The 20,698-nt window shown below is 32.3% G+C and overlaps 1 protein-coding gene and 1 pseudogene across 1 annotated transcript; both read right to left on the bottom strand.

The window, feature by feature from the left end:
* Nucleotides 1-42: 42 nt before the first annotated feature.
* LOC107460780 (uncharacterized) lies at nucleotides 43-3,282 on the bottom strand (annotated as a pseudogene).
* A 14,009-nt stretch (nucleotides 3,283-17,291) lies between these two features.
* Nucleotides 17,292-20,361, bottom strand: LOC107459763 (uncharacterized). The gene is made up of 9 exons (XM_016078021.3): nucleotides 19,885-20,361; nucleotides 19,520-19,649; nucleotides 19,319-19,405; nucleotides 19,011-19,138; nucleotides 18,599-18,695; nucleotides 18,439-18,516; nucleotides 18,135-18,360; nucleotides 17,838-18,061; nucleotides 17,292-17,723 (listed from the first exon to the last, which is right to left on the bottom strand). The coding sequence occupies exons 1-9, from the start codon at nucleotides 20,055-20,057 to the stop codon at nucleotides 17,700-17,702; spliced, it is 1,167 nt and encodes a 388-aa protein (XP_015933507.1). The 5' UTR covers nucleotides 20,058-20,361; the 3' UTR covers nucleotides 17,292-17,699.
* Nucleotides 20,362-20,698: the final 337 nt, after the last annotated feature.

Raw genomic sequence — 20,698 nt, 5'->3', positions numbered from 1 at the left:
ATTTTTATATAATTCGAACCAGGTTGGTTCGAACTCTATTTGTTAGTAAATCGAACCAGGTGAGTTCGAATTAGGGTTTTCTGTTGTTAATAAATCGAACCAGCCTGGTTCGAATTAAGAATGAAGGTAATTCGAACCAGGTTGGTTCGAATTATAGAGAGAGAAGGTTCCCATGTAATTCGAACCGGGTTGGTTCGAATTACACCAATCATAGTTCGAACCAGGTCGGTTCGAATTAGTGTGAGACTGAGCTAGCTGTATCTATGGAGAAGGCAGATCCGAATTGGCCAAAGAGATGCGGCCTATGTCGCTAACCCGGACACAATTTAATAAGAAAAAATAAACACTAAACTGTTTCAAGATTCATTGATCATACAAAATGAATGTCCCAGAACACAAATAAAAAAAAACATAGGTAAACAGACTATAACATAACAAAAAAAAGTACAAACCACTATGATACTTGATTGAACTTTAAAGAAAAAAATACATAATTAAAGAAGCCATATTTATTACTACTCGCAACAATCAAACTAAAAGTCATGTGCACTAATGTAAATAATACTGAGACTAACAACATGGGAAATAATCTAAATAACTCTAAGACTAGCAAGATGCGCACTAATGTAGATAATGCTAACACTAACAACATGCATCCTAATGGTGTCCTGTCTGAGACGAGCCTGCAACCTGTGGGCAACTACGTCGTGTGTGTCCGGGTTGGCGACATAGGCCGCACCTCTTTGGCCGATTCGGATCCGCCTCGTCCATATTCATCCGTATCCTAGTGGATCTAGGACGATCCTCTCTGGCACGCCTCTTGTCAGGGTCTGGAATCACCGTGGGTCCGTCGTAAGGTGGCCAGAAGCCCTCCGGGATCGGAGGTGTGAATCCCATCCGATACACATTGAACACCGAGCTAATCTGATAGACGCTGTGAACGTAAGAGGTCCAGGTGACCCGTGAGTATGCACAGCATGCAAGTGCGTGCTGACACGGGAAATGAAGAGCCTGGAAGTACCCGCAGTCACATGTCCGAGAGGCAAGTGATACTCTGTAAGTACCCAAGGAGAAAGAACCAGTCGGAGTGGTCTCTGCTACAGTGAACTCGGAGTTATCCCGGTCATACAGCGTCACCGTGAAGCACCTGGCCGTCTTCATGTTGGCCTCAATACACTTCACCAAATGCTGACTGAATTGTTGTCCTGTTCCCATCTGGGCCTCAGCCTCTCTCCCCTTGCGAACAAACAGTTCCGCAAGCCTACAATATGTTGCCTTCACCAGGGATGCTACAGGGAGATTTCTGACCCCCTTCAGGATAGAGTTCACACACTCGGAGATGTTCGTCGTTATGTGACCGAATCTCCGCCCCTCATCACGGTGCTGAGTCCACAACGAGTAATCAATCCGGTTTGCCCACTCACACATCGCCGGATCTTCAGATCGCAGGATATCAAACCAGTAATCAAATTCAACCTCGGTCTTCGCATACGCCGCGTTCACTAGGAGCCTCCTAGCGTCTTTGCCCTTGAAGGTAAGGGCAAAATTTGCCGCTACGTGTCGTATGCAGAATGCACGGTACGCAGATGGCGGTAGCCAACCGCCGTCAGGAGCCTCAAGCGCAGCCTTGATGCCGTTGTGCCTGTCCGATATAACCAGCAGACCGGGCTGCGGGGTCACGTGCTGTCGAAGGTGCGAGAGAAAGAAACTCCAGGACTCTGCATTCTCACCCTCTACTAGTGCGAATGCGACAGGTAGAATGTTCGAGTTCCCGTCCTGTGCAATCGCGATGAGCAACGTTCCCCCATACTTCCCATACAAATGTGTGCCGTCAATGCTTATTAGCGGCTTGCAATGACGGAATGCCTCGATGCAGGGCGGAAAAGTCCAGAAAAGTCTGTGGAAGTACGCTTGAGATTCGTCCACCTGTCCTCCAACTCGAACCGGGCTCGTCTTCAGTACCGCAACACTCCCAGGCATCGTCAGTTGGACACCCAAGACCCACCTAGGCAGGTCGTTGTAGGACTCATCCCAGTCACCGTATATGAGGGCAATAGATTTCTGCTTCGCCATCCAAACCCTCCGGTAAGTCGGCCTAAAACCAAAGTGCGCTGCCGTGGCGTTCAGGAGCACCTTGATGCTCACGGATGCATCGGCCCTAACCATTGGCATAATGAAAGTTGAAATCACATGATAATCCAAACTCCTGTGGTCACTAGAGATGGATGTGGCCAGGCAAGTGTGAGGTCCATTGTACCGTTTGACCTCCCAAATGCCCTTGCGCTTCCGGAGACTCAGTCGAATCAACCATGTGCACCCATTCCCAAACTCGGAACACTTGCCCACATACCGGCGGTGATCGGACTCCACCACCTTGTACTGTACCCCTCGCCTGATGCTGTAAGTCTTCACACTTAAAAGGGCCTCATCTTTATCCTGGAATTGCTGACCAACCTAGAACTCTCTCAGACCAGTAGTCCCTTCCGCATCTCTAGCTCCGAATCCAACAGCGTGCCCTAAAACCCCCTCATGTCTCATGGCGTCCAAGTCCAACGAGGAAAAATGTGGTGGATACTGCTGTGTGCCAGAGCTAGAACCACCTACCTCCAACGCAGGCCCAGTCGCTCCAATATCATCAGCGCTATCATCGTCAATCATATCCGGCTCGACGTCATCCTCGTCTTCATCGTCCAAAAAACCGTCTCCTACGCCAACAGGTGCAACTCCCACTAAAGCGTTCGGCAAATTTTCCCTTTCCACTACCTCGTCGCCTTCGGTGGCATTGAGGTCAACAGCGAAAGATGGGGAGGCGACATGTTGGACCACTGGTTCGTACACAGGGACGGACGAGGAAGCAACGGCAGGCCGGGAACTAGAACCTGCTGGATTCGCTATAGTGTTCGTATTCCTGTTCGAACCGCCGGAGCTGGATACAACATCAACCAGCCGGGCCAACAACTCCGGTGTCCTCACCTCCGGAAACTGCCGCCGACAGAGAAACATTACTTGCAAGTCCGCATCATTATTAATCGTGAAGCAATCATACTTCACCGTATTCTGTAGCACCGTGACTGGAATGCGATAGAAAAACTTCTTTACCCGCTTCGCACCCTCCAGACCGAGCTTCATTAGTACAGCGCTAACAAGGTCATCGTAACTCGTCGTTGATGTTATGACAATACATAGAGGATTCTTATCTGTGAACTTTACTCCGGAACGAGTTTTTCTATTAACAGATCCTCTGTGGTGCACCAAAACCACAAAACTCTCCTCACTAGCCATCCTACTCCCTCTAATGATACTAACTCACGTTTGGAACCATATATATACAGCTCAGTCTCACACATAGTTCGAACCGGCCTGGTTCGAACTATGATTGGTGTAATTCGAACCAGCCCGGTTCGAATTACATGCAAACATTCTCTCTCTATAATTCGAACCACCTTGGTTCGAATTACCGTCATTCCTAATTCGAACCAGGCTGGTTCGATTTAGTACCAACAAAAAACCCTAATTCGAACTCACCTGGTTCGATTTACTAACAACTAGAGTTCGAACCAACCTGGTTCGAATTATATAAAAATGCGATCTAGCTTATTGCTGAAACGATTTTTGCTTTGGCGTATTTACGTAATTTTTTGAGCCAGTTGGCTTATTATGGTTTTTTACCCTAAGTTTAACATGATTGAATGTTATTTTAGATTTTTAAATGAAATTTAATATTTTATTCATTTCAAAATATAAGTGGATATATTATATTATAACTTATGTTAGTACTAACAAAAAGCTTGAGGATTGAAGTTAATTTATAGAATGTTTGATATAATTTTGGTTTTTTTTTTATCATGAAGAGTGTTTTTTTAACAAAAGCGGAAATTATTTTTTTTGTAAGACAAAAAAATAAAAAACATCATATACAGTAGCTTTTTTAAAATTTTAATTACAAGCTTCACTTTTCATCTAATTTTATTTTTTAAAAATATTTTTTTTCCTTTTTACATAAAAGATTTTAAAGAGGTTCAGCATAAAAAGGACCAAAGTTAACTGCCTATAAATTTTGAGTTTATTTCTTATGATCTAAGTCAATTATATTTGGCAATATTTAGTGATTATAGAAAACAAATAAAAGAAATTAATTCTCCTTTAATTTGGTGTGTTTTTCTAGTAATATCATTAAAAAAATAAAATATATTATTTTAAATTTTATTTTTAATATATACAAAACTTAATTATTTCATATATTTTTAAACTAAAATTTGTTTTTGATATAGTATTAGCTTAACTTTTTAATAATAAGGAATATCAAGATTTTTTATAGAACCAAACTTTAGTCCTTTCCTTTTCGGGCGACCAACTGAAAAGTGATACTTTGGATTTTGAAGCTCTCATCTCATCTGCGGAGAGAGAAGCTCACCCTCTACTTTCTGCATTTATTACCACTTTTATCGCCGGACCTTCTCTTCTTCCCTTTTAGTCTTTTCCACTACTTCTCTCTACTTTTTTTTTAAGCCACTATCAATCATATCCAAATCCAACTCATTTTATCAAATTTTTCCATAATTTTTTTTAATATTATAAATTTTAAACATAAATCTTATTTATTACTGTAGCTTTTCATAATCTATACTTTTAAGCTTATAATTTTATATTAAAAATAAAATTAATCAATCATTAATAATTGAATAAATTTATAATATTTGGTTAAATATTCAATTTTTTTAAATGGAGAAATATGGTTTGTGCTTAAATCATTTTTATAGTCTATGATAAATAATTACAATCTGCAATAATTAGGCTAATTTTTTTATATAAAAAGATTGTGTTTAATTCACCGTAACAGATAATTAGTTTGTGTTTTTATATGAATTTAATTTTTTTAAATTTTTAAAAAAATCAGACCTTTAAAATTAAAAAATAAAAAATCTAAGAGTCAAATTTTATAGTGCACAAATTGAAATTAAAATAATTTTTTCTCTATCATAAAATAAATCAAAGAGTCTAATTTGTAAATTTAAATTTTTTTTAATATTAAAATATAAATTTGAAGATCAAATTTATATATTTAAAAATTTTAAAATAAAAAATTCAAATTTGAGATATGTGTGTTTAAAAAAATATTTCAAAAATCACAAATTTAACTCGTAAATTTATTTTTTTTACATAAAAAAACATATATAAATTTTTTACATTATTTAAAAACATCATTGAAAATCCAATAACAAAAATAAAAAGCGCAATAACTAATTATATTTCATTTCTTCTTCTTTACCTTGCTAGATAGGCAATTAGGGGATGATATCTTCTGACACATGGCAAGGGGTCTTGCATTTCAAAGCCTTTCAAGAAGGACATTTGGCAACATGCATTCCTTAAATTAAATAACAGCAAATGATACTGAAAATGTTAGATAATTCAATTAAATATATTAAATTATTTAATAATTTATAATATTATTTTTATCTGAAAATATTACATTTAGTCTATAAGTAATAAGTTCAACTAATGAATTATGATTAAACTGTATTGTTGAAATTAATAAAATTATGATTTAGTCTATAACTAGTATTTTTTTTTATCATATTTTACTATATAATAGACTTTTTAATAAATATGTATTCACCAGAGTGACAGATAAACTAACTCTTTTCAAACTAGAATACACCAATTGCCTTTGTTGAGTTCATCAATTCTCGCCGTCTATGAAAATATATAAAATGCGGCACGACATTTATATCCTAAGAAAAAGAAAAAGAAAAAGTCAATAAAATAAACCAAACGAGCAAGTTTCTCGTTCTGTGCTTTGGTCTGAAGTGTGATGCATATCATCCCATTCAGTGTTTGGGTTGGATACATATAAGATGATAGGAGTGGATTTTTTCAGTGAAAAAAAATTGAATGATATGCGGTGTTTAATTTAATTATTTATTATTATTTTTTTATTTATTTTTGTCCTACTTATAAAATTAAAAATGATAAATTACATTATATTTGATTAAGTATTCAAAAAATTGAAGAAGATTCATTTCCATAAGATGATATGTGCTATTTTATTTTTATTTCTTTTATCTACTTTTTTTATTTAATTTCGATACATAAATATGAAAACAGGCTGTTTGGAATCCAGAGAATTTATGTTCTTCCCCTCTCCCCCTCTCCTCGTCAAAGTCAAAATTCGATAAACCTAAGAAAAATGAAAATGAAAAGTTGAGCTTTTGGTTTTAATTCAATTATATTACTTTACTAGTTACTATGTTATTTACTATTTTGATATATATTTAGTAGAATAAATTGATTCTTAAAATTCGTATAATTATCTATTTTACTCATCAAAATTTAAATTTTTTCATAGTAATCTTTAAATTCTAATACTAATTTAATTTTTTCAACCTTTTTTTTTACAATAAATCATCAAACAGAGTATTTAAGTGGCAAAATTTTACCAAATTTTTTAACAATTAAGTGACATGATAATATTTGATTAGTAGAACTCCAGCATGACAAGATTTTGTCAGCTCAACACTTCATTAGCTGACTCGTTGTCAAAAAAATTGAGGGACTAAATTAGTATTCGAAAAAGACTATTATAAAAAATTTTGAATTTCAAAAACCAAAAAAGATAATTACATAAATCTAAAAGACTAAATTAAAAATTTACTCAAATTTGATAATCTTAATTAGTTGTGCAACGCACCAATTAATTAAGCATGAAGAGCTCTAGAAGAGGGTCCAGATTAATGAACCCAATTGATACAAAGCATATGCAAATGGGTGAGGAAGAAATAAAACTAAAAGAGTGAGTGGTGTGACGAGATCAGGTTTGAAGTTGGAAGGTCAAGAAAATCATGCACATAAGTCACATAAACAGAAAAGGTCAATGGTTTTGAGTTTTGACCACAACACCATGGGAGAGAGAGAGTGTGTAAAAAGAATCGAAAATGGGAGTGCTGTATGCTCTGTTTCAAGTTTCAACCTTCAACTTTAGAGAAGTCATCAAAAGGCATCAAGAATAGGTTCTTTGCGTCATTCATTGCATGCCCTCATCATCAAAAAACTAAATTTCGCCTAACTCATCATTTTATGGATGGATCTACGCAAACATCATCACTATTCATCACCCTCTAATGGAAAAATACTAGCATGCATATTTTCAAAATACGCGCAAACGCTTCTTTATTACATCTATGTATACGGTGAAAACTCAGGAGTAATCGATTTGATAGTCGAGAGTCGTTAGATAAAAATTTAGTCAAATCAGTCAAATCATCTAACGGCTCTCAGTTATCAACGCATGTGAAGTCGACTGCATTGAGTTTTCACTTTTATATATTCATATAGCTCAAATAATTTTTCTCTAAGTAGAAGATTATTATTATTTTTTTTTTTGGTTCTCTTTCAAAATACATGTTAAAATTTTATTCTTTCATTCGTCAACAGCCCATAATTTCATCAATTAATAATTAAGTACAAAATTATTTCGAAAAGAAAGTTGAAGATGTGAATATGTGAATATAAATATATTCTTGTCACTTTTCTTATATAAAAAACGGATTAATTAGGAGCTGTAGTAATTGACAACATTGCTTATTATATGTGCAACGTAACGAATACGAAGGAGTTGGTTTCAAAATAATGAGGAAGTATCTCACGTATTATTCATGTGTAGTAGTACTAGATTAAGAAAATAAAAAATATTATAGAGGGAAGGACGAACTTAATTAATTAAAAAGTGAATCGAGTTGAGATGGGAAGAGAAAATAGAGAATAATGTGAGGGGACAAGGCTGAGAGATTGTACCAGAAATAATGTTTTGTCCTTATTATGCAATTTGGGCACCTTAATCAATTAGTTTTGAATGCAAAATTTATTGAGTCAAAATGGGAAAAAAGAATTTAAAAGCAATCAACAAGTGAAGCATATGCATTGTGGCCCATGGCCGAATTTCTTTCCTCCTTTCTCCATTTATTTATTTATTTTTTTCATACATGAAATTGACTATGTGTTGCCTCTAGAACGTTACAAATAAAATGATAAATATTCTTTTGTTTTTTTTCCCTCTTTTAATCTAATAAGAGTATAGTGTTTAGAAAAATTATATAGTTATTTTATAAAAGTAGAAACTCATGTACAGTTAATTTCGTTAATTTCATGTGAAGTTAATATCTAAAAGTCGTTAAATGATTTGACAAATTTGACTAAATTATTATTTAACGATTTTCAGTAATCAACTTCACGTAAAGTTAACTAGACTAGACCTGAATTTTCACCATTTATAAAACCTTTGACATTCAAACAAAATTAATTATTATATATGATGTAGTAATTTTTTTTTTTGAAACTAAAGGAGCTCAACACATTAGGTGGAGCATTCAACATCAAACAACACAAAAAGAATTAACTCAAAAGAAGTCAACAACAAAAATAAAATAAACTCGCATGTCATCTCCGGCATAGTCATCAACAACATTTGGAATTGTCACCTCCCCACTCGTTGTAACTGAGCATGGTTAATATGGATAATTTCTTCTATACCTGTGGTTTGATTCTGAAATATCCTCCTGTTTTTCTCTATCCAAATGTGCCATATGATTGCACAGAAACACCTCATACGCGCTGAAAAGAATTTATTTTTTTTTTCTTCATTTGAAAAAACTTTGGGTGAGTTGATGAGGCTAACCAAGACACTTGATTCAATACTTTTCCCCCTTCCTTTACCATCATTTTACTTGTTAAATTTCCCTCTCCCTGAGATTGAATTCAAGTTACTTGGATCTATCTAATCTCTCTCTTTCTGTAAAGAGTTATGATTGTGAAAAGGTGTTGTTGCTTCTTAGTTGGTTACTTGAGAGGAGAAAAGGCATAACCCACTACCACCTTCTCCCTTGGCCCCTGCCTTTTCAACCCTCATTCCCATATCCCCACCAATAATACACAAAACTATCATTCATTCCAAGACACACCCATTTTCTTTTCTCCAACTAAACAATACCTACATCAACCTTGGCCCCTTTGATTCCATTCCAAGGATCCTTTTCTTTCTTTGAATTCTCAATCCTCAAAGAATACAAATATATAGTAAGAAAATAATTTAAATATTCAAATTGTATATAGATATATATATGTATTATCTTATTTTCAATTATTATTTTTACTTAACTATCTAACTGTAATTCAAACATAAATTATATATGTAGGTGTTACTATTATTGTTATTATATATTTTGGCAAAATTTTGTATGTACTTGTAAAATGTTCAACATGTTAATGATTTCCATATATCACTCTTGATTGCATTACATCATCCTTCATCAGATTAAGAAAAAGAAGGAAGAAAAAGCAGATTTGCAACAAGTTAAAAAAGAAATGAATGTGAAAAATAAGTGACAGAGAAAAGGTGTAATTGCAAAGGCTAATTGATGGAATATAATGAGGCAAAAGGTCCCATAACACACACTTTTTCAATATTGCAAGCCAAACCCCACCTTAGCATGTTTATATATAAAAAGGGTAGGCGATAATCATGTCATCAAGGTCAAACTTTAAGCAAACACATAAAACAGCAAAGTCACTCACTCACAATTGGGAAGGAAAGAAATAAGAACCATCTCCTCTTAAAAGCTTTTTTGGTAGCTTCTTGCACTCAAAGCAAGTAGACTTTCATGCCTCCTCCCTCTTTTTCCTTTTTTTTTTTTTCTAAGTTTAGATTAGAATAAAAGAAAGTGCTATTGCTTTATCAAGAGATGAAAAAATATCAGTCGGCACAAGAGCACCAATCAAGCAAAAGAAGACCGTTGGTTCCCCCTTTTTACAGTAGAAGAATTGTACCATCATTTCCTTTTCAAAAGCCAAAAAAAAAAAAAAGAGTTTGAATATGATGTTTTGTTTATTATATTGTTACTCCATCCTCCCATAATTTGAACAATAAATAGAGTAAAATTACTTGTTACTCTTTCATGAACAAAAACACCAACTACCTGGGACCTTTTTCATTTATACTATAAGATTAAAAACAAATTTACTAGGTACTTATTAATATTATTGTTGGGTGTGCGGCATATCTGATGTTTTAATAATTATTTTAAGTAATAATTGCTCTCTCTATTTATATATGTATGAAAAGGAAATGATAAAAGGCTAGATAGATAGCTAGGTCCTTATGATGAGAGGAGGCACCGCCCCATATATAAATAGATATTCCATTTTAATTGTTATATACTGCACTATACTAACTCCATTAATTTCTTTCTATAGGGTATGTATAAGGAGAAGACGTCAAATTCCCACCTCAAAAAATAAACAAATAAAAAGCAGCTTTAGTTTGAATGAAGAAGGCATCTTCTTTACTTTAAACTTTTCGATTACATGGAATCCTTAAAGTGTTACTAACTATAGAAAATCCCACTAGGATGAAGCCAGATGAAAAAGGTTACTTTTTCTCCACTAACTATCTAATGTTGTTCACGCTCAAGCACTTGTATTAATTATCATCACTCTTCTCTTCCCTTCATACCTTTACATACAAGCTTTTTAGCTAACTTTCTAGCACAAATTAACAAAACTGACTTGAAAATGAGTCACACTTCAATTCCCCTTACATACAAACCCATGCCTTATATTTATATTGAAAAGAAAAGAAAGCATGCCGTGCCTACGTAATACACTTTAACCGCACCACCTAATCCTCCTTTCAATTCAAGTTGCTACAAATAAGATTCGTGTAACCCCATAAAAGCCGGGTTTAAAAATGTGCTTATTAAAGTTGTGACAAATCTTAAAGATACCCATCTCTTCAAGGGACCTACAACTTCATTCTCTCATAATTCTGCCACATATTTATTTAATTACCAATTAATATTTTTCTTCTCAAATATATATAGTTCATATGCAAGCAAGTGTGTCATAACTCGAATACTTTTAGTATATAGTATTTTTCAGTATTTAAATCCAACATTGAACAATAGTAAAGTCGATGAAATAGTCAACAAACTTGCAGATTCAACGATTCGCTAAGCTTCTTATTTAAAATGTTTGCACTTTCGTTACAAATAAAGAAAACTGATTAAATATCCCAAATGATTATTATAACTCCTTCCATTATCAAATACCCAACTTGTACCATGTATTTGTACTACATCACCGTATTTCATTACACATACATTACAATAAATTAAATAGATTAAAAAAATGACTAACACTAATAACTAATTTTAATTTTTCACCGAAAATATATTTCTAGCTGTCCACAGTATCTCCTAGTTTGAATTCTGACATTTAGGCTGTGTTTGTTTATAGAGATAAGACACTGAAATAAAGACACAAAGATACATGATCGTGTTTGGCAGAGGAGACATGGACAGAGACAATATGTCCAGAGACACTGAATTAGTGTATTTTGTGTCTATGCTGACAAGAAGGACATAAAGACACTAACAAGAGACACAACTTATTTTTTATTTTTCTTTCATTATTCTTGTTAATTTTTCATAATTATATTTTTCATCTCAAATTTTTTTAATGAAAAAAATGAGAATAAATTATATTTTCATAATTTGTTCTAATTTATCATCAAACAGAATACAAGAATACAAAATTTTGTATCTCTGTCCATCAGTGTCTTATCGTGTCATGTTTTCAGTGTCTTATCCTATTCTGTTACAAACGTTGTCTTACTTAAGCAGACAAATGAGTTGACTGCTTGACCAATGCAAGTTAATTTTTTCAACCAAATATTAACTTCTAACATTTTTCACAAATTTATCTCATAATTATTTGAATACAGGGACAATCTTTTTATTTAATGTTAAATTATTCAAAAGATGAGATTTATCAAATATTTATTTATAAAGTTTAACCAAGTATGTGATATTCTAATATACCATTTTACGTTCCAACTGTGAACAAGATCTAAATTGTAAAATTTGATTTATTGGACAACATGTAAAATAGTACTTGATCAGATCATTATAATTCCGTCAAATCTAAACTATAAAGACACGTTTAAAACAAAAAAGAAAACTTATACGTTAAAAACTTTTTTTTATTAAAAAAAATATTCTTTGAACTAATTTGAACATCAAAATATTCTTTAATTCAACGAATACTATGTTGAAAATACAGAAATAATTTTGTATTGTTAGCATCCTTCTAAGCATGAAATATTCAGAGAATGGATTATACACGTTTAATTACAACACATACCCTACCCTTGGGCACAACAAGAAGAACAGAAAGTTACATGTATCTTTCAAAAAGTTGGCAGCAGATAAGTTAGCTTTTCCGACATTATCTGTTATGGAGCCGAATTCTTAAGCAGCTTAGCTTTTAGAAGATAGTGGGTGTGACATTAAAGTGAAATTCTGGCCATGCTTATCTAGTAATATAGCTAGACTACTCTATATATATGTATACATGCGAACCTCTATATATATATATATATATATATTTATATATCATTGTCATTCTCATTCATCATCTTAGGACCTACAATCGAAAATGCATTGAATACAAATTGAGAACTAAAACCACTTTCAACCACATTCATAATTGCATCTTCAATTAGTCATCTCCCTTGTTGAATGCATCTATGGATGATTAGGTGACATATTTAATAGCACGGGGCCTTTAGACAAACAAACATACACATTTTGCGAGTGGAGAGCATTGTGTTGTGTTAGCTCCATTATTTCATACTTTCCTCTTATTATTCTTTCTATTTCTAGATACATCTTTGTCAATACCATTTTGCCCCTATTTTTATGTTTCACTCTTCTTTTTAGTGCTAAAATCATTCATCATGCACATATAGCGTTGTCGCATAATCATCATAAACCTGATTCAAAAACCTATATAATATTTAATTTTTTTTTTTGGGATGGTGCTCTAATCATATTTGATAAAGATTTAGTTTTAGTTTTTGTTATGGCCGTTATAGTTCGGCTATACGTCATGATTCAGCTATATACGTTATAAACGTTATAAGTCGGTTATCCATAATAGTCATTAAAGCAAATATCAAAAGGCTCAAATATATTATTACTTTTCGCTTAAAGCAAAATTACTCAAAGACATAATCGTTACTCTTTGTTTTAGATATAAAAGAAAGATAAAAAGATTGTTCAGATTATTGTAATTCGCAAAGTCTATTATTCACTTATTAACTTGGAGTACCATTCGCAGTTACCCACCCTTTTGTTCTCTCATTGTTGACGTATAATTCATTAGTATAAAAAGTTTGTGGATATTAATTGGCAGATAAATTATACAGCACCCAACTTTCACAACAAAATGTTTGAATTTTAAGATTGAGATGGGTTTTAGGCGCATGTAGTACTCCTTTCTTCCCTCTAATAAGGTCCAAATTTTAATAATCATAAAAAAAATTATCATCAAATACATATCAATAAGAAATTAGTTCAACTATCTAAAATTGACATGTAAAACATCTATTATAAAATTTATTTTGTGGCGGCCTATAAAATATATGTTGTATTTGAATGCAACCTAACCAATTGATAATGTTTGTTTCAGAATTTGACAACAATAATATTGACATAAGATAATCCATGTTTATTCTTAACCAACTATTTTAACATTATGCCATGATTTTATAGACAGATTGGAGAAGAAGAAAATGAACATCTTCCATGCTATCTAAAATAATCATTCGAGTATCTAAAATAATCATCCGAGTATTATGAATAATAAACATCTTCTCAAAAATTTAAACTGATTTTAAGATTCACCAAGAATTGAACTCTTGATCTTTCAGATCTAAAACTCTAATACCATGTCATAATACCACTGATTCCAAAAGTTTCAACTGATGAAAAAAGGTAACACTAATGATTATATCTTTAATATTCTCTAAACTCCCATTGTACAATAGATATTCTATTGGTTCCTTATACTTTCTCTAAAACAATTTGAATCCATCCTAAAGTAACAAGATGGTTTTTAATTTGCATTTAAGGCTTAAAATGTGGGAGGGAGACAAAACTACATAACTTTGATTTTGTGCTTGGCCTTAATCTGCAAACCCTACCGTGGTTAATTGAAAAGGATGCTACAAATGGAGGTTCAGGGATCACTAATGTGGATCAAATACTTGTCATGAACTATAGCTAGGCCCAAAGTGATTATCATATTCTCTTTCTTCGTTAGATTGTCACCTTCAATGGGCCCTGCTGGTCCACGGATGAAAATCATTGAATAGAGCTGATAATTAGTTATAATTAATTAATTAATCCCTGACCAAAAAGATAAAAAAAAACCATTTTTTTTTCAGAGAAAGCCCTATGTGGAATGTACTTTTTAAACCTGCTTTAACGTATGAAAGCCTATGATCAATTCTAAGAATTGAAATGCACTTAAAGAAAGTATGTTTGTTTAAATAACCAATAATTTTAGTAATAGATAAATTTTATAGTGTTTATTATTTAATAGTTAAGTTTTACTTAACTTATTTTTTATCTTAAAATTTAAATATTTAAAAATGATTTATTTTTATATTTTTTAAATTAAATATTAAATTTTTAATAAATTAAAGATGACCTTTTAATTTATACACCGTAACAATCACCTTAGTAATATCCTACTTGTTCATTATATCTTGCTCTACTAAGTAGAGATATTTGCACGGGAAAATGTATATTTATCTTAGACTTAAAAGCAATATATAATAAATTAAAACTCCAACAGAAATGGTGTAATGATCAAAGACCTAAATAGTAAATAACATAAGAATCCGATGTGCTGTTAATTTAAGAGGAAGGTGATTAACTGCATGAGATGATAGATGGTAGACGACAAGCCAATAACATGCCTCAAAATGGCACTAAACTTCTCATAAAATTATTAGTTAATTCTTACGAGGTATTTTATTGAATTGTCGTATTCGTACATTAATAAATTAGTTTTTTATTAAATATATTTAGACACATTCAATGATATATTAATATATCTAATTTTATTCTTAATATGTATTATTAAAATGAATTTAAAAATAATATATATTATTATTTATTAAAAAAATATTTTAAATATTTTATATAATTATAATGGCCTTCTTATAAACTTAGATTTTTTTTTCATTTTACATTGTCTCTAGTTATTAGGGTGTATAAGATTAGATTGAGCTGGTTTAATTAGATTTAGATTTGATTTTAATATTTTACTGAATTTGTTTAAAGATTTAAATTCGAAACTAGTCCGAATCTGAAATAAACCACTTGACCTGATATATAAAAATATTAATTAAAATATAAAATATATTTTATTTATAAAATATGATTTTAGACCGAGTTGAATCTATCAAAGTATGTTTAAATTTTTCAAAAATTTTACTGAATAAAAAATAAAAATTTTAAATTTGACAAAATATACTTTTGAGTTTTACGAAACGGGCTGAACCTTAAACACCTCTACTAGCTATGATATAGTAGTATACATTTTTTTTTTGGGTCATTTCTAATCAGATAAAACTTAGTCTAACTTTTAATGTGTCATTGATTAGTATTATTGTCAATTAATCTCACTTTGAAGCTGGTACAGTACACATATATAATATGATTTGGCATGATTATTCTTTGCTAGTTGGTTCTTCGAAATTTCCTCCTAATCATTGTGCATTTTGTCCTAAATACTGAATTCAATAATATTTAAAAAATAATAAAAAATTAGTTTAAATAGTCTAAAATTATTTTATTTAATATTTATTAATTATTATTAAAATAATTCTATAATTTTAAATATAATAAATATATAATTATAAATATTATTTATATAAAAATATAGATGTTATATTATATAAATAATTTTATATATTATCTCCCTAATATTTTCATAGTGGATTATATTACTGGTCTATATTATGTTTCTTGTTGAGGCCAATAACATTTTTTGGTGTCTATTATTTCCCAATATATAAATACTTGATTTATTATGTTTCTGGTTTAATTTATATATCAATTATGTCAATCGTATCTCTAAAGTGAGTAATATATTTACAATTTTCACTAGGTTGTCACTCAATACTTGATGCATAGAGATGAACCTAAACTTTCAATCTCACCATTCATGCATGATTGCAAATTAGAAGTTATAGAATTTTTTTTAAAGTAAAATTATAAACAAAAGAAAAATGCAAATGAATATTGGTGCATAGCAGCTATATATGGTGATTATATATAGTTGCCTAATTTACTAAAAAAATAAAAATTAATATTTAATTTAAAAATATAAAAATAAATAATTTTAAATATTTAAAATTTATCATAAAAAATAAGTTCCATAAATTTGACACTAAAATTTTAGATACCAAAAAATGTGACATGAATATTATAGTATTGACGTAAATAACGGCTTAATATATGGCATATAGTAGTAGTACTTGCAAGAATGTGGAGATGTCAGTGATGGGGGGAGTGCGTAGAAAGAGAATAAATAAAAGAGAGGAAAAAGCTGAGCAGAGTCAGAAAAATTGAATGTCAGAAACCAGTGAAAAGCAAAGCAATCATGTTGATTCCATTGGGGTTGGAGGGAAACAGCAAAAGAGAGACACATGCATATCGACAATAGTAGTACTACTACATTGTAATTTGTAAGCTGCTTTTTTCTTTCTAAAACCATCATAACTCTTAATTATTGTCTTAGTCGAATAATTGGCCTAATGCATTTTTTCTTTTTACTATACTAAAATCTACTCATCATGCTGTGCCCTTCACTTTTTCTTCTCTTTTACTACTTCTATACTACTACTAAGTATTATTCCAATTGAAAAACATGAATAAACTTAGATTTCTTTTATACAAAGGATTAAATATTAAAAATTTTACTGACTTACCACAACTTAGGAGGAGAGGAAGGGAACACAAAAAGTGGTTGGTAGTTAATGCAAAGTATAAAGTGGGTTGGTGTGAATGTGAAGGAATAAAAAGGGGAAATGGAAGGTTATATATATATATATATAGAGAGAGAGAGAGAGATGGACACCGACACAATGAAGCAAGTGTTGGGAGCTGGTGATTGCTGAATCCTACTTGCATGCTCAATTGACGTTAACATTGCGTACTTTTTTCATGAGTATGTCGATGTTCATGAATTTTCTCTTATTATGTACTCACATTTCAATGGGTTTTTAAAATAGTGAAAATTGAGGTGCAGTCGACTTCACCTGAAATTGAGAACTGTTAGATGATTTGACTAATTTAACTAAATTTTTATCTAACGACGACTTCATCTGAGTTTTCACCTTTTAAAATTTAGCAAAATAATAACAACAATAAAATGTGTGGAAATGCTTTGTAATGATCATAGGAGAACTTCTTTCTAGTTTAAAATCTTAACCACACCTGCGATGAGTTAATTAATCATCTTTTCATGACAATAAATTTCAAACTAGCCTATATATAGTTGGTTTTCATGTTGGAAAACTTCCAGTTCTTTCATTTTTGTGGGATTAGCCGTTCCGCGTTCACTTCCCTTCTAGTTTTGGGCCTTTCAGTGTTGGGCTACGGGGTTGGTAGGTGTAGGCCCATTACACTTCAGTATGTCCAAAAACAGTTTTTGTCCAATATTGGGCTTTAACAAAAACCTCCAAAAATTCTCAGATCAAAACCCAAAAGCACTTCCAAATCAAACTCAGCCCATTCAAAGATACATTGTTTGCTCTTGTTTCCAATAATCCAATCTGAAATTAATCTGCATCACCTTGGATTAAAAACAACATGCTGTCCAAATAGAAAAACAAGGAAAGTTACACACAAGAACATGGCATAATAGTTATGGATTAATGCCATAGATAGAAGCAAAGTGCAATGCAATTTGGATTTTGAAGGATGTACCTTAATTTGTGTCCTATTATATGTATAGGTGACATGTACTCTCCCATCACTAGCTTGAATAAGTGCAGGATATGAGAATTCCATTCCCAAAGTATCCTCCAATGTAACAACTTCATGCCATGAATCACCATCATCCTCAGATATTGCAACTTTAAGCACACCCCTTGATACTGTATTATAAGCAAGCACCAGAGTCCCATCTCTCAGCTTAACTCCATCAATACCTATCACCAACTTCAAATGTAAGCAAATCACATTGCCAATGCTTACTACTTTCAACTAGTATGCAAGATAAACCTGCATTTGGATTGGGAAGTGGTGTAGGCTTTGCATAGCCCCATGTTTTGCCACCATCAAAGGATTCTGAAATGTAGACTCTGCCAAGGCCTGTAAACGAGCGAAGCAAGACACGCAGCGTTCCCTTACTAGTCCGGTATGGCACTGGTTGAATCACCCCAAGAGGTTTATCTTCAATGTAAATTAGACCATACTTTCTCCATGTCCTTCCAAAATCTGTTGTAACCTGTTACCATGCAACAATCTATATAAGTCAACAAAAACATTTAAAAATCAGTTCATTAAGGTCAGTTCTGTTAGAAACCTCGGACCACGACCCCCAAGAGTTCCAGCTTTCAACAGAGGATCCACACAGTAAGGCACCATTGTCCAGCAAGAGTGGCTGAAAAAGCATTAATGGCATTTGATTCTAAGAAGATACATTTATCTTGACCATGACTACTTTAAGTGGTTTTTTGTTTCACCTTATTCTTTATAGGTCCTAATATACCAGGAGGAAGTTGTTCTCTTTCTGTCCATGTTAGTCCCTTATCATATGAGCGTTTCATGAATCCACTCCATCTGAAATTAAATAAGCTAATTCACCTCAACAGATTGGACAAAAAAAGGAAACACATTTGGGATTCATTAGAGTCCTACTATATAACATTTGTGCCATGTTTAAACTGAAAAGAACTTTATCATAAACATTGAGTACCCAAATTTTGACTCAGTTAATCATGGGTGATACAGATATTCTATGCCAACTAGAGTAGGCTGGTTGGATTAGAATCAAGTTTTGTGATGTATAAAGCTATTAGTCACAATGATAACTAGAGCAGCTTGCTAAAAAGTTGCATAACTTCGTAAGGAGATTGTGAGAGTTAGAAACATTACTTTTGAACATCAAGGCCAATTCTATAAAACAGCAGTAACACATTTGAAGGAGTTTTGAACAGCACAGGGTTCCACATAGGAACATTTGGTTCTTCATCAGCAATTACAGGTGATTTCCATTTGCCATTCTGCCAAATCAAGTCAAATAAGCAGTCAATAGTTTAGAGGAAAGTAACATCTCTCACCAAAGTTTCAAATTCAAAGTTACTATGATTGCATTAGAAATCCCAGTCTCTTATGAATTGAAAAGCTAGGTGTGAGAGTAGCAATTTATGCAACCTTTAAGTTTTAACTATTTACATCATTACCTTGTAAGTTTGCAGCCATATTTTGACATCAGGCGCCCCCTCAGATGTTCCCCCATAATATGCAACCAAAAAATGACCCTTCCCAACCTGGTGGAATTCAAAATAGACATCAATGTAATATGCTTCTCATCATGACAAAAACTTCAACTTTTTTGGAAGAAAAAAAAAAGAAAAAAAAGAAAAAGTGATGTAATTTTGTACCTCAACAATGGTGGAAGCATGGCAGCTGTTGAAGGGAGCTGATTTTTCAGGAAAAGTGAACTCCTCCAAAAGAGGCCCTTTTATGTAGCTGTTTCCTAAACCATCTGCTCCGGAAATTGTGGAGTTTCCCCTGCAAAACTTTGCTACTTGCTTTTAGATCATTGCTTGTGAGTTATCAGTTGCAGTGTCAAGAACTCATGTTTCTATAGACACAAGGACAAAACATCAATAATATAAAAGAAATGTAATCATATACTGAACCATTCCAAAGAAGATAACAATATAGGTCACAAGTGTAGCAGAAAAGCAAATAGTGGAATGGTAATGGGAATGTGAAAGTAGTAACTGGTAAGGCATGTCGGTACCTAGAAAATGAGTGAACTCTATGGCTATGAATGATAATAGAGAGCAGGAGCACAAAATAGACAAAGGAAGAAGAAAACAATGACATGGTTTCACCCTCTAATATCTGCAATGAATTATGCAGCCTGCAAAGCAAAGCAAACTGTGTAGGAAAGAAGTAAAATAAGTAATTCATTTTGTTTTTTTGACTTGACTAAATATCAGCCCTCAAATGTACAAATTTCATCATCTACCGTTCATTTTAATTTAATGGCTGCAGTAGTTTCTAGTGTTTCTATTGCAAGGTGCTGTCAATACACAATAGTATTATTTGAAGTCAATACAATAGTCAATACTCTCTCATTTAGTTGATTTGAGTCAAGTAATGACATTTTCTCTTGTTTATTGATAACGTGCTGGAAGAGAATGCCTTATTGAGCTGGTTGATAATGACCATTTTAGTTAAGTTTTAACTTTTAATAATGTGCCAAAAGTCACAAACTACATGAAAGAATGTTCACGAGCAAGGCCAGCTAAGTTTTATAAACTATTCTGTGATCTGTGAAATGAAGTGATCAAGTGAACAATATAAATTAATCAAATAATAAAATATAATCCATGGGAAATTGGAATGTGAATAACATTTAATACTGCATATTTTTCCACCCTATTATGTACTAGTTTCTGGTTTTCTTTCTATACATCACCCCACTCATATTTGTGTTGAACATATATCTCAACTATTTTTTAAACAAATATGTGCTAACTGGTAAAAGTATCTGATTTCATTAAATTCTAATTGGCACGCGATAATGACTTAACATAAATAGTTTTAGA

This window comes from Arachis duranensis, chromosome 1 (assembly GCF_000817695.3).
Source record: "Arachis duranensis cultivar V14167 chromosome 1, aradu.V14167.gnm2.J7QH, whole genome shotgun sequence".
NCBI classification, from domain to species: domain Eukaryota; kingdom Viridiplantae; phylum Streptophyta; class Magnoliopsida; order Fabales; family Fabaceae; genus Arachis; species Arachis duranensis.
The sequence above is the reverse complement of the archived record's forward strand: the minus strand, read 5'-3'. Positions and strand labels throughout refer to the sequence as shown.